At 35.9% G+C, this 14,396-nt stretch overlaps 1 protein-coding gene across 1 annotated transcript; it reads right to left on the reverse strand.

Annotated features, from left to right (window-relative positions):
* Positions 1–2,953: 2,953 nt before the first annotated feature.
* LOC123562158 (uncharacterized) lies at positions 2,954–6,768 on the reverse strand. The gene is made up of 2 exons (XM_045354807.2): positions 6,611–6,768; positions 2,954–6,482 (listed from the first exon to the last, which is right to left on the reverse strand). The coding sequence occupies exon 2, from the start codon at positions 6,411–6,413 to the stop codon at positions 3,888–3,890; it is 2,526 nt and encodes an 841-aa protein (XP_045210742.2). The 5' UTR covers positions 6,414–6,482; positions 6,611–6,768; the 3' UTR covers positions 2,954–3,887.
* Positions 6,769–14,396: the final 7,628 nt, after the last annotated feature.

Genomic DNA, 14,396 nt, shown 5'->3' on the forward strand with positions numbered 1-14,396 from the left:
ATAGACAGTTTGCTCGAGAATGTGTATGAAAGGTGATCAAATGCGCAACACCTCACACGCCACCCCGCTCCCCTCCCCACTCCCCTACCTCCCTTGCCACTGGCTTAATCGGACTATGTTCCAAACACTCAAGACATCGAATATTAAAATTCAAGTGGACTAAGCGGGAACAAAAAAATAAGATCATTTTTGTCTTCCGTACCTAGATAATTTGTACGCTCCCCGAAGTGGGGCAGCATAAAGTCGCAACCTTGTTCATCCATCCGTCTGTCCGAGTTTACATTTGCCTACTTAGGTGGCTATAGGAACAATAGGTAACTGTACTTTTTCTTTGATGTCATTCATTCCGTAAGCTTTTATGTGGCTAGTTTTCTTTTACGTGGCCAAAAGACCAATAGAGAGAACAAAAGAGTAGCCACATAAATACCCATATGTAGGAACGTCCGTCCGTCCATCTTTCTGTCTGTCTGTCCGTCCATCGCACTTCTTGTCCGGATGATAACTCAAAAAGTATTAAGTTTTAACTTTATACAATTATAGACTTCATTAAGAGAAAGTGCAGTGATATGAATCCATAACACTAGGTGGCCCCATTTTTAATTATCTCCCTTTTTTGAAAACCTTTTCGGGGCATAACTTGAATATTGTGAGAGGTATTGACTCCATACCAGGTTAGTGAGAGAAAGAGAGTGCAGTGACAAGGAACCACAAATTTAGGTGATCTCATTTTTAATTATCTCCCTTTTTTGAAAACCTTGTTCAGGGCAAAACTTGAATACTATGTAAGCTATTGGTCGATATGTAATAAAAACAATGTGCATCTTTGACCCACAGCACTACTGCTACATAAACCTTTCTCATCGGATTTTGACAAAACTTTGTCAGATGAAAGGCTATTAATTCGTGACTGAAGAAGTTTACGTTACGATTATATTTGTTTGATTATAGGTTAGTGGTTACCAATACTTTGTAGATATTCATAATAAAGGAATATAAAATTATGATTTTTCTGCTTATTTTTAGACAATCTGTAATAGCTGTATAAAGCTGTCATTGTAATATCGCACAGACTTTCATTGAGTATATACCAAAATAATAAGGACAGGCCCATGTCCAGAATTAACTTTGGCTGTACAAAGAGGGACTAGCTATATCTCTTTCCCATCTCCTGGTATTTAGAGCATTGATAGTACAAAGTGCATTTTTAAAACATGTTCTTTGATCGCAACATATACTAGTAGTTAGTTCGTATTGAACTGCTAAAATATAGTGACTAACAGTTGACTGGCTCAGAGAGGTGGATCCTGACCCTAAATGTCTGTGATCTGTATAATACAAAATGTCTGACAAATATGATATTTTACTATGATGATAGTGTTAAGTATAAACTATCCCGTTTACGCAGATATACATACATCACACTTTGGCAGGTTTTTCATTTTCTATAGGGTTTGAAGACGTTTTGCGATTTTGCGATCTTTAATGATGGAATAATAGATGACACTCTGTGCCTGACGCCCGAGTAGACAAAAGCATGCTAGACTGCTTCAGACTGAGGTTGGAGGCAAAGTTAACCGGTTCAAGCTCCCAAAGGGTGCCTTTGTTTCCGCCCATTCCGAGGCGAAGTCCTGCAGTTCTTTTAGTTTTTACTATGTCTATGTATCTTTATGTTCATATCTATTATGTACATATACATGCAAACACTGCCATAAGAGAGCATGCACAAAAGTTCTAAATGCATGTATGTATTATTACTTGGTTGGTTTCGCAAAACGTTTTAGCTTTAAAGATTCCGTACGTTGATGAATGTGCTCAATTAAAATTTTATGGTAAGTTATCAGACTATTTTCTCTATTGAAATATTGAATGCTTTGTTTTAACTTCTTCATTTCCAACCTTTTACAACAAACATTTCGTTTGTGCTTGATAAAAGGAGTGAACTGACTTTGAAATCCGATTAAGGAAAACAATAATTAATAATTTTCTTCCGTGTCAAGGTGCATTACAATGAAACTCGTAAATTAATATATATGGCAAACAAGTCGACGGGGAATAAAATTACAAATGTGCTATCATATCTATATTACAAAAAGCAAAAGCTCATAGTAAATATCTGGTTAGCCTCATAAAATATCAGAAGACGTTCGCAAAATTCGCAAATGTCTTCAATTTATGGTGGTTTTTTTTTTTTTTTTTTTTTTTTCACTACTGGATTTTTTTCAGCGAGAGAAATTGTGGGTGGTTCGCATTATTTAGTGATAGAATAAAGTGACACCTGCAGTCACTTCACTCATATTTTGGTGTATATAAAGTCTTCAATGACATAGAACGCTAAAAGTTGTTTCAAGAAAAGTGAACGGCTGAGTCCAGGTAAGGTCATTCTTTCAGGCTAGTTAGTGTCACGTGTCTGAAAATGTAGTATATCTAAACGATATCCAGAAAATACAATTTTTTGTTACCTATTTGCTCAAGCTGTATAAAGATTTTGTTTATAATTAACACTACCACTTTACACACTGATGGAATTGGCCACAACATAAGCACAGAAATCTGTGGCAAAATTTCCTCCGCGATACCCATTTAACAACTTACATTACTTCATGGACTCCGTCAATATTGTGTTCTTCTCGTGAATTTCATCATGATTCAATGGCTCATGAGTCAACAATTGTTGTTTTTTTCTCTCTATACATCAAAGTTTATTTTAGGGTAAACGGTAGGGACCAATATTTGACAGACAAGAAACTTTTAATTTAAAACCTTAACGTATTTGACAAGTATCAGGAAGAAAACAGTCGGAGGTAGATCGTGTTGCTTTTTCGAATCGGAAGCCTCCCTTTCTTTCAGTTCTACTCTTCCCTACCTTTGATAATCAAAGAGACAGATTTCAGTTTTTGTTGATGTTGTCTGTTTTGATATTCATTTTGATATCACAAGTCAGCGAACACTATCAGGAAGCATTAAACTTTATTACAGTGAACATTAAACGTGAAGAAGCAGCTGGCTAACAGTAAAATAAAAATGGATGATAAACAAAAGTTGCTGTTTCTCGTTTGCATAGTTTGGTCCGTATTTAATAATACCCACTTTTGAAATTTCACAGGGAAACAATAATTAAAAAAAAATATATATATATATATCACAACCAAGAGCTCCAGATAACTTTTGAACCTAAATTGCATAGTACTCCTTGATTTTTGTCGGAAGTTGTATTTTACTCAATGTTTTTTTGTATTATTTGCATTGGCACCATGCGACTTTCTCATCGTCACGTGGTATCTTGTGAATCAAGTAATGGGTACTGTGACACATCTTACGTGGTATAGCATGTCTAACAATTCTTTGAAAACATTAAGAAACTTTTGCAAATCTCTGGATGGTTAAAGCCTCAAACTCTAAATCATTTGTCTCTGACTTCTGTGGTCTGGTCATCACGGGAGGAGGAGGCAAACTAGGTGACATGTGGAAGGTCAGTGGAACTGCACAAATACCCGTTCGTGCCTGAAATAATAGCCGGAGGGGCACCTGGGATCTTCATCCTCATCAATGCTGGAAAATCGCCAAAAGGCCTTAACTGTGTTGGTATGACTTACAAATAAGACGCAGTATTTCCGCAATTCACCAAAATTAGCCTACCTTTTTCATCAATGCTGAATTGTGCGGATAAAGCACAGTGAATTTGAATGTTACTTCATCAACAATGAAATCACTACAACCGGTCAAAATATAAATATCTCTTTTGGTCCGAAGAAATATAAATGAGTCTATATTTTTCTGGTGTATTCAATTATCAATACCTATGTGTCACGATAATGTATTTTCACATAAGCTAAATACAGTCTTCCTCGCCAGCAGTGTACTTGCTTCTACCCTTACATATCTTATATTTATATCATATGATATTCATTTTCTTGACAGTCCCCAAATGTTTCATACACAGAGTTTCTCGATTTCACGCTATCTTCATCATTATTACTGTCTGTTACATGTCTAGTTATGTTTCTTACGTATTCAGCAACAGTGCGGGTAATCTTCTGGCGTAATTTCCTCCTACGATTCTTGTACTTGTAGTTATTCATGCACATCATTCTTATAATCTTTGGCAATGCGCAGATGAACAGAACTGTAAATACGTGAGACACAAGAGATAAGTCTTGAAATCTGTTAAATGTTATCAATAACTTGACTGATATTGTCAAGACAGTTATTATTGAGGTAAACTTCAACACGGTAATCAGCACCTGGTTCCTTCTAGGTAAATGTCTGTCCACAATGATGCGGAAGAGGTCACTCTTGATACCATATTTATTTCGAATGTCTTTGTCTTTGCAGCTTTCAACATCGGAGTTATCGGAATGTCTCATCTGAAAGCGTTCACACGCTTCTATGCTCAGTTTCAAAAGTTGTCTATAGTTCTCACCAAAGGCGTTGAAACTTTCCGTAACGTAGTAGATAGCCATGAAAACAAGAACGATGTATCCGTAAGAAATCCTCGGGTAAGCGATGATGCCACTGTATGTAAACATAGCTATTTTGGATAAAAACCATGATCCATCAAAGAAAAGAAGGCAGTATATATACCAAGTTATGCAAAATAGAATTAGCATTGGTAAAAACAATATGTAACACAGGAACTTCAAGATAAATCCTCTGTCTTTAAAGAATTCGGTATAGTGAATCATAAACGCCTTAATTAAAACAAAAAAGCAGTTAATAACTGGAAATACGAAGTATAAAACTGTCAGGCATAATTCAGTTACACTGAATATAAAATACAGTGGAAGAATAATAACGCTTAACAAAACCGCTGCGAACTTACTTCGCAATCTGAAAAGCATCGCTGAAAATATAAACTTTTTCCATCTGATAAAGAACAATTGAACTGCCTGTCTCCAGAAATCCCAATGTAAAAGCATAAAGATTTGTGCAAGAAACTCTTTATGTATTTTGTGATAGCCTGTTTTATGTTTGACAGATAATCCCGACAACCTCTCCTTTAACTTCAACGGCATCTTGGCCAAAAACACGTGTTCACGTGTTTCCTGGAACCCTGCGTCTAGAAACTGTTCAAGATTTCTAGGAAACACAATCAGCATACATCCAAAAACAACATATATTGTCAGGGCAGTAACCGGTCCATAAAAAATATATAAAAAATGCTGCCTTGCCTCACTTGGTCCGGCAATGATAGAACTGAAGCCGACAAGAGCGCCTTTTCTAACTGCATCGATCACGACATCCTTGGCATAAACGTAATCGACTGCAATACGGATAGCGGAAAGTGTCATAGGTAGAATGATTATCCAAATTCGTAAAGCACGTGAGATTATGGGGTTATTTAGATCACAGCCGTATAAAGGAGAACAAATCGTTGATAAGAATGTTATGGGACTGGAATATTTTGATGAGATATAAAAATGTTTGTCATGATAATGATCAGTATCAGCGCTGTAAGAATGGTTTATTTCAGCAAAATTTGCCATTGTTCGAACAGTTAAAGTTCGTTTTTCTTTCTGTATTGTTTTTGATATTACCTTTAATTTCATTCCTATTTTCGTCAACAAAAGAGGATAGAATGCAAAGCAAGTTTCTCCTATAATTATCGGAAGCATCCACCAAAGTCCTCCAAATTCGTAATGTTCCTTTCCACATTGTACTACTCGTGTCTTGTTTAAATAATCAATGTGGTATTTGCAGCAACGGTATTCAAAAGTTTGAAATGTGCACACCGAGTTCTTACATGCATAATAAAGAAACCATGAATGTAACCAGACACGATTGTTGTAGCACCAGTAACTAGAATTAAAATTATCGTCAGCAGCTGCTAGCTTTGAAGTCATTTCACCTAATGCATTTCCAATGAGGTAATCAGTTTCGTTGACACCAATTTTAAGATCCCTACATTCCCCTGTTTTCCTGATGTCAATTGGTATCTTTTCAAGACGAGTATAAGACCAGAGTAATCCAAAAGACAGGTAACCAAAATCTCCTGGTAGGTAAAGATACTGATGCGCCCCATTCTCCCCTTTATATGTCCAAATCCAGTCATTCTTATTTATCACCTTTTTTGTTTCATTTACATTAAAGTCTACAAAATTCAATTTCAAATGAATAAAGTTATAATGGTGTTTCAAAATGGCATGTGTAAACATTTTTTCCGACTCCTGTTCTACTTGCAACTCACATTCACCTGAACTGACTCGTTGTCCAGAATATTTCTTAACATCCACAGCAAATTTATTACCCGATGTTATTATATCACTGGAATTCGCAGGTGAGAACGATTTTATCAAAGATGTTTTGCTTTTCAGCCTCGCAGTCAATTTCTTGTTTAGCTGATACGATTCTGAGAGTTTACAAAAGCTTGTTATCATCAAGATCGACGTTAAAACAACGAGGAGAGTTTGGTTCATGTTGATTATATGCTCTTGCCGAGATTTCTCTAGATAGTGAACAATATTTGCTTCCGCCGATTTTTCACTCTGAAATAAAATAAATAAGAAACTGAAATAAACTGCTTAAAATCTTATATACTTATGTCGAATGATTTTAATTTAATTGGAAAAATACCAATACAGAAGAGATATATAAATAACATTAATTCACGTACCACTGTATCCAATCTCCGCTTGAAGAAGTCAAGTTAGTAGTCCACTTAAAGTAAAGAATCTAAAAGGAAGTTAATGTTTTGACAAATATTATATCAAAATTCATATGATGATACAGTTGCCCTTTTCTTCCTTGTGACTGGTGCATCATTTTATTTAAACACTGGATTTATAAAATATACACTGCATTATACAATGTGTATTTAATTTCCTTTTACAGCAAAAATGATTCACGAAACCGATATGAACCAAGAAAAAAAGAACATGGTCAATACATGTTATGTTTTAATTCAATATCAAAAACTAAGTGGCCCTTGGAGACCGTAAAAAGTCTCCCCGTACTTTGATTCGGAGTTATCATTTCCTGGTCCGTAGGGATCATGGAGTCAATTCAATACAAGTGTAATAGAATTCTGCTTTAGCCGGTGCTTTCAACTACCTCCCATGAACAGACTTAATCAAACGGACTCTGTCATTATTTAGCTTGTTACATTCTTTGCTTCCAAATGATCTTTTTATAGATAGTATTTACGTAATTTCTGTTACGAGGCTAGTGTATATTTTGCACCAACTTATCTGAAACTTTTAACGATTTGACGCCGATTTCAAGCAACAACAGAACTTCATTAGTTGAAATTGAAAGGCTGATTGATTATAAAATAAAAATAGTAGACAGTGAAACTAACGATAAAACTTCAAGGAGACACTACATCTTTCACATACATGTTCAGTTAACTGCATCAAAGGGCACAATCTGAAAAAAAAAATAGTTACTGAAAATGACTTATTCCAACCGAAAAAAAAACAATGAATACGAATAAAAGATTGGGAAAAATAGAGAAAATGCCGTTAAAACTATAGTGGGCTTAGGCAACTAGATACATTCCATCTCATGCAAACTATGCACATGGTGTCGGCCCGGTACAATTTCTCCTTCTTTGCTGTATAGTAAAACAAGCACTTTTGGACATGAATTGTGCATTTTACAACAACATCACAGCATTGACAGCTCTGTTTTTCTCAAGAGTAACGTTATCCCAGTCAATATATCATATAAAAACACTATTATCATGGATGAACTTTTTTTGCTACCACATATCAAAGTATTCAGTCAATGTTCAAAGTTCCCACACACTTCTGTCATGGTCGCTAGTCTGGTGTAGTTTTTTAATCCTTCCGCACAGAAATCACAGACAAAATAGCTGTAAAAAACATCAGAAATGACACAAAATGTACAGAGTTTCAATAAATACATTTTGGAATTTAACAAGTCCAAGCTTGGATGGCTTCAAATTGGGAACTTCAAAATTTCAAAGACCTACTTCCTAGGAAACAACGACCCGGAAGTACTTCAATACCGGGGTGACACCACATACCGCCTCCAGGCAATGTCAATGCATACAATCAATTTGACCAAAGGCTTAAATTTGTCTGTGGTCGGCGATTTCATAAGAAAACTAGAGCTGCTTTTGAGAAAAGGGCATGTCTCCCACAACTGCCTAATCATCTAAATAGCAAGTCAGTCTTTATGTACTGTTTACTCACTACAAATATACCTTTGAAGAGTGAAAAGGCCGATTTTTGTGTGATTCAAGATCCATAATTCTGAAGTGCTTCAGGCGATTTGGCTAGTTAATGAACGTGGCCGAGGAGTTATGGTCAAAAACATTTGGTCGATACGTATTTGGTGAAGATCGGATGAGAAATGTTCGACTTAGAGCGCGGACAAGGATAAAATGGCCGATTTCCGGTAATTCAAGGGCCATAATTCTGAACTTCCTGGGCCGATTTAGCTAGTTATCGAACTTGGACGAGGTCTTATGGTCAAACACATTTTATTCAAGTTTGGTGAAGATCGGATGAGAAATGTTCGACTTAGAGCACGGAGAAGAGTAAAAGGCCGATTTTCGGTAATTCAAGAGCCATAACTCCGAAGTGCCTGGGCCGATTTAACTCATTATCGAACTTGCCCTACTAGAGCGCATGCACATTCATCAAGCTATTACTCAAAGCGCATGCAAAATACCCCCTATTCTACTCATTAGTAGTATAGGGATCCTTTTGGCTCCAGGAATGCGCCTAAAATTGAGCGTTTTTCGGTAATTCAAGGACCATAATTCTGAAGTGCATGGGCCGGTTTGGCTTGTTATCGAACTTGGCCAAGGACTTATGGTCAAACACATTTTGTTCAAGTTTGGTGAAGATCGGATGAGGAATGTCCGACTTAGAGTGCGGACAAGCTTTGTGACACACACACACACGTACACACGCACACACATAGACAGGAGTAAATTAATTTGTCTCCTACACCACTGTGTGGTGGGAGACATAGATATGTAAAAATCAAATCAATAAATGTCCGACTTTTTCGGTAGACTTTTTAGAACCTGATAAACAACAATCTCTGCATGTACGTCACTGTTATAAGACAAATATCTAGAACTTGATAGGAAAAAAAAAGCAAAAAAAAAAGAAAAGAATATGAGGACTGTTAAATGCATGATTTTGTTATCCTGTATTGCAGGTAATATAGAGAGATTACTTTTCTGTTGCACTGAAACAACATTTGAAAAACCACGGTGATCATTCAACAATCTCGAGCTCGATCATTCTGTAAACATGTTTCCCTTAGCGGCGTTACATCTTTGCCCAGCCAGACATACTTTCTAGATCACAGTTGGCGGTACTTTCAATGTATTTTGTGTGGACAATGACATTTGAACAGCATTTTTGGCAGTTTTCATTTTTACTGTATTCTGTTAGAGATTTATGTAAGGAATAAAAGATTCCTATTAAAAATGTACGTTGTATTACTTTAGGAGGCAAATATTTCGGCGTTTAATTTCCATTTATACGTTTTCCTGAATAAGTAGCGCAGCAAATATTGCATTTTGATTAGTTTTGATAAAAACAAAGACAAATATAAAACAGGGAATGCCACGTACCAAAATCGCAGCCTCCCCAAAACGAAACCTAAAGCACGTAGACGTGCACACCACAAACACACACACACATACACGTGCACACACACAAAGCCAACACACGAGGACAAAACGAACAAACAAAGGAACACACACACATACACAAGAGGACAAAACGAACAAACAAAGGAACACAGTGGGGCACCGCCTTGGAACGGTCAGTGGCAAAACACCACTGGGGAGCTTAAACCGGTTTATGGTGCGCATCCAACCTCACTCTTACCCCCACCATGTTCCAAAGACACGGGACAGTGTAAATAAAAGTAATCCCCTCCAGGTGAATCTCTAACACACGTAATGGAAACAAAAAGGCATGGCATGTAAAACACAAAAATGCTCGTGTATAAAAATATAAAAAGCAAACCTTTAGAACCAAAAACGTATGTACTTGATGCCTTTTCAGAAGACAGAGCAACAGGAGAAACACCCTTAAGGGCCCGACGAAACAGGCCAGAAGACAGTTATCAAAACAGTTCAGTCCTGGTAGGATTTAAAAACTGCTTATCATAGAGTCCTCCCCCTCTTCCGTCAGACACAATCAAAGAGGGAAGCGTAGTGTCCAACTGTAAACGGGTTGAACACTAAACATGCGGTATGTCTCAAAACAGTTGGGTCGTAACCTCAACCTTGTAAGATATTTATTTAGTCGTTTTAAGCCTTTAAAAACGCAGAGCCTGCAGCATTTTCGTGTATGTCGTGTTGGGCGACCTGTGGTGTTCCACTTTTATATTTTATTAGCACAGCAGCGTTGTTTGTGCCGTGTGGCGGCTGTAAAAAGTCTCCCCGTACCTTCAGTCAGAGCTGTTATATTTCGATCTCTTCAGATTGTTCAGCACGACATTTGTTGTGTTAGTGTATTGTTTAACTTTTTAGCTAGAGCATTTTGGCCTGTGTGGTTCCAATACCCCGGCTTTAAAAGCTTTGGGTATTGTTTAATCCCCCCCCCCCCCCTTGGATATGGTGCCTGCTTTTAAATTTTTCTTTTGGCAGTTTCTGTGATATACAGGCTCCATAACCACAGATCTCCTCTCTAGATTCCAGTTTGCTTAGTTCTGCCCATTGTTTTCTCGTTTAGGGCACAGCAATTATTTTATCTGGGGACCATACGCCGCTTTCCATGTGCACCGCCGTATGAATACATCTGCGGATGTCTATAAATTACATTCTGGTACTTATAACATGTATAAATGTTGAGTTCTGCTCAACTTGGGGCTAGAGGGTGTGGACGTTAGCTTGCACGTGCACTATCGTCCATGAACAGGCTCAATCAAACCGACCCTGCAACATTTTCGTTTATGTCGTGTTGGGCGACCTGTGGTTTTCCACTTCAAGTTTTTATTTTACTGAGTAAAAATGCTTAAAACATTAACAGATAAAGTTGTGAAAATATGCCTGTAATAACTCAGAAAGAGTCTTAAATTGTCCTCCTGATATATTGTTGTATTGCTGCATCGTAACTGCATTATCGGAATGAATAAAGGGGAGTAAAGTATATAACACGGTTTTGGTTTGTCTTAAGTGGTACCTACATGTGAAAGAATTAACTTGATAAGATAAGATAAGTTTTATTTCAAGTCAGCATGACAGAAATACAGTACAACATTTATTGAGCGGCAAGCGCTTTTGAACCGACTATAACAAAGATAAACAAATAAAACATATAGTAAGAAAACTGTAAAATAACAGACAATGTTATAGCAGCACAAATATGGAAGTTACAACTTCATTTCGTGTTATAACATCTTCATTGGTGCCCTCGCACTACGGGCTCGGACACCAACCAATCCTTCATTATTCTGCAGATGTTATAACACGAAAATACATGCGTTATCCCTACACTGGAGGCGTCCATTGAAAAATTAAGATACAAATCATAACATACAATATGTTTTACCTTCAAATGTGTTTCATTGTAAAAAAAAACTCTAAAGTGACTTCCTTGACCAAATATGATGCTAAATATAGTTCTATGCCTTTTAAAGGGGGATGTTGGTAGCGGTAGGTGGTCATAGCATGTAGCTTATTGTCAGGTTATTAAGAATCATCATTTCATTTCTTTTATTACCCAGTGATTACTTGAAGCAAACATGACCATCCATTTCCAGTTTGACCATCCGGCCTGCTGTGATTATCTCTGTATTGTTTATTTGATTGTTTATTCATTTTTTCAATTAATATCCAGTTTTGAAAATATCATTCAAAATTGACCTACAGGGTTGTCATTAATAATCTAGTACATGTAATCCTGTAATTAAAACAGCTACAAGAATAAAATGTGAAATTACCTCTTTTGATGTGTATAATGAAACTACTTTGAGAGCAAGAATAGTTTATGTGATTGTTCATTGGGCTTTAACATTTTCAAGTATATAGTTCAGTACATTGTAATTATATAGTATAACTGTAATTTACCAGTCTGAGTGCAGAATGTGGCTCTCAGTTTTAATAATTACATCTAGAGACCTCATGATTAGTAAACCAAGCAAATGAAACCAACTTTTATTTTCAATACACTTATAACATTCCCATAGGTCTTTCTTATCTACATTTGCAATAGCGCCTTTTGTATATTTGAAATTCGAGTGTTGAGTGGGAGTATTTGTTGTAATCCCAGGCCAGGATTCATACCAACACTTTGGATGTACAATGTATTGAATTCATTCTATGGATTTTATACTGCAAATTTGTTCTAAAATTTAAATTCATAAGAACGCATTTAATTATAAAGGTACAAAATTCGCCGTCATAATATTGTAAAAAGGATTACCAAATAGTATTGCATTATTAACATGGACACCGAATCAAATGTCTACCAGTCGGCGTGATTCAAAATTCAAATGTTGAACCGCCCTGTCTCATCCTCAAAAGTATATGCCGACTTGTGATCTAGTACGATATTTTGATTTAACTTAAAAAATGGTATATATGGAACATTTGCAGACAGCACACATAACATTTACGAGTTGATATTGACCAGCGTATACATACAGTTATCTCATAATTAATTGATATAACTAATAATTGATTACATGATGCTATTTTGTATGATATGCATCCATAATAAATTGAACTTTAACCAACTTGGTGCTTGCATTTTGTTCCAGTAGTTATATACTATTGACGAATTAAAGTTTACTAACCGTGACTACACAACCTCAAAGAATTAATAGCAAGAATGGCATTGCAAAAAAAAAATAAAATACTACAGCAGCAAAAAATTAAGCATCGTTTCCTTAATCTCTTTTTTATCTTGAAAAAAGAAAGGACTGGTAGCCAAACCTTAAAACACATGTGATGGTAATTAATATGCAAGATAAATATATCTGGCTGACCACTAACTGAGTATCCAGTTTGCTGATGACAATTAATTATTGACATGCTGGAGTGCTAATATGTTTCCCTGGGAAATGAACATCCCCCTTTAAGATATTAGACTCTTGCACGCGTTTATAGTACATATTAGCTAGACAGGTCAGTAAGATACAAGGAAATTTATTGATGCAAGCATCAAAGACGCCGCCAAGTGTTGTGTCTGAAGTACATTTATTAAAAGTAATTATTTCACTAACTAAGGTCAGCACCTGTGAAAAGTTCTTATATGCAGGAGCGTGTGTATGAAGTTTCACAGAAATGCAGTTTGTTGGGAAATGAGGAAATGTTGAAAGATAATTATTTCAAAGTTGTGGTTCACAGAAACCATTATTTTTATTATCATGTAAAGTAATGAGTGTTTTCTATTTACTGATGAAGTTTCATGGACTTTAGTCACCTACATTATAGATTTCAGAATGCAGATTATACACAACATTTTACTGTTTCCGTTGCCAAAACAACCAAACATTTTGTCCAAGAAAAGAATGATATAACATGAATAATCTCTATATTGCCCCTATTCACAAAGCATGGATCTTTCTTATATACTTTTGGAATATCATAGAATTCATTTTTTTTTCGGACGAAAGATAAACTTGAAGTCCTCGTTGAACCGTAAGGTTACTAGGAATATGTCAGTGTCTAGATTCAAATCTAATATTACAAGAAATTTAGCAAGCATAATAACCCACTGCCAAAGTGTAGAAAATATTTCAATGAAAATGTTTTTTGTCAGGAATGAACAAATACAAAAACTATCTATTCAAGTAAAAAAAAAGAAAAAAGAAGCAAGTAACAAGATATAATACAACCAGAGCAACTGACTAGTCATATAAGATCAATGAACATATAAATTCAACAAGGAATTCTATTTTATAGTCCCTGATGCTTTGATAAGTTATGGTCCCGTGGCTTTTGATATTTCGATCTAACCACATTTAAAGAAGTATAACCGTTTTCACTGACAAATTCAGCCAAATGCTCTTCAGCCTATTTGCACACCTTAGTTGACAGTGTATATCTGTAAACAATGAGTATATGGAAGTGTGCACATTCTGAAATTACATCACTGTACCTATCAACAAAGAAAATAAGACAAAAAGTTAAAAATAAGTTAACAGCGGCACTTCCTTCGTTCATTTCAACATATCTATGCTTATCGGTTCCTTTATTTAGTTTGTAAATACGTTTTTTCAAGGATTTTTTATGCAGGCAAATTGAAATTTTTCGTATTTTTATTTTTTAATATTCTCTTCGAAGTTTTACTGCAAGGTTATTGTAAAATACATGAACGCTCCCTTGTCCAGGCGATTCACGCGTTGCAGTATGGTATATTTGCGGTGTGTTCTATTTATAGAAAATGAGATCGGTAAGTAGGTCATGCTAAGAACGTCGAATTAGAGCCGGGAAAGGTACGGGACGGCATGGAAGAAAA

This window comes from Mercenaria mercenaria, chromosome 2, assembly GCF_021730395.1.
Source record: "Mercenaria mercenaria strain notata chromosome 2, MADL_Memer_1, whole genome shotgun sequence".
In the NCBI taxonomy this organism is placed as follows: domain Eukaryota; kingdom Metazoa; phylum Mollusca; class Bivalvia; order Venerida; family Veneridae; genus Mercenaria; species Mercenaria mercenaria.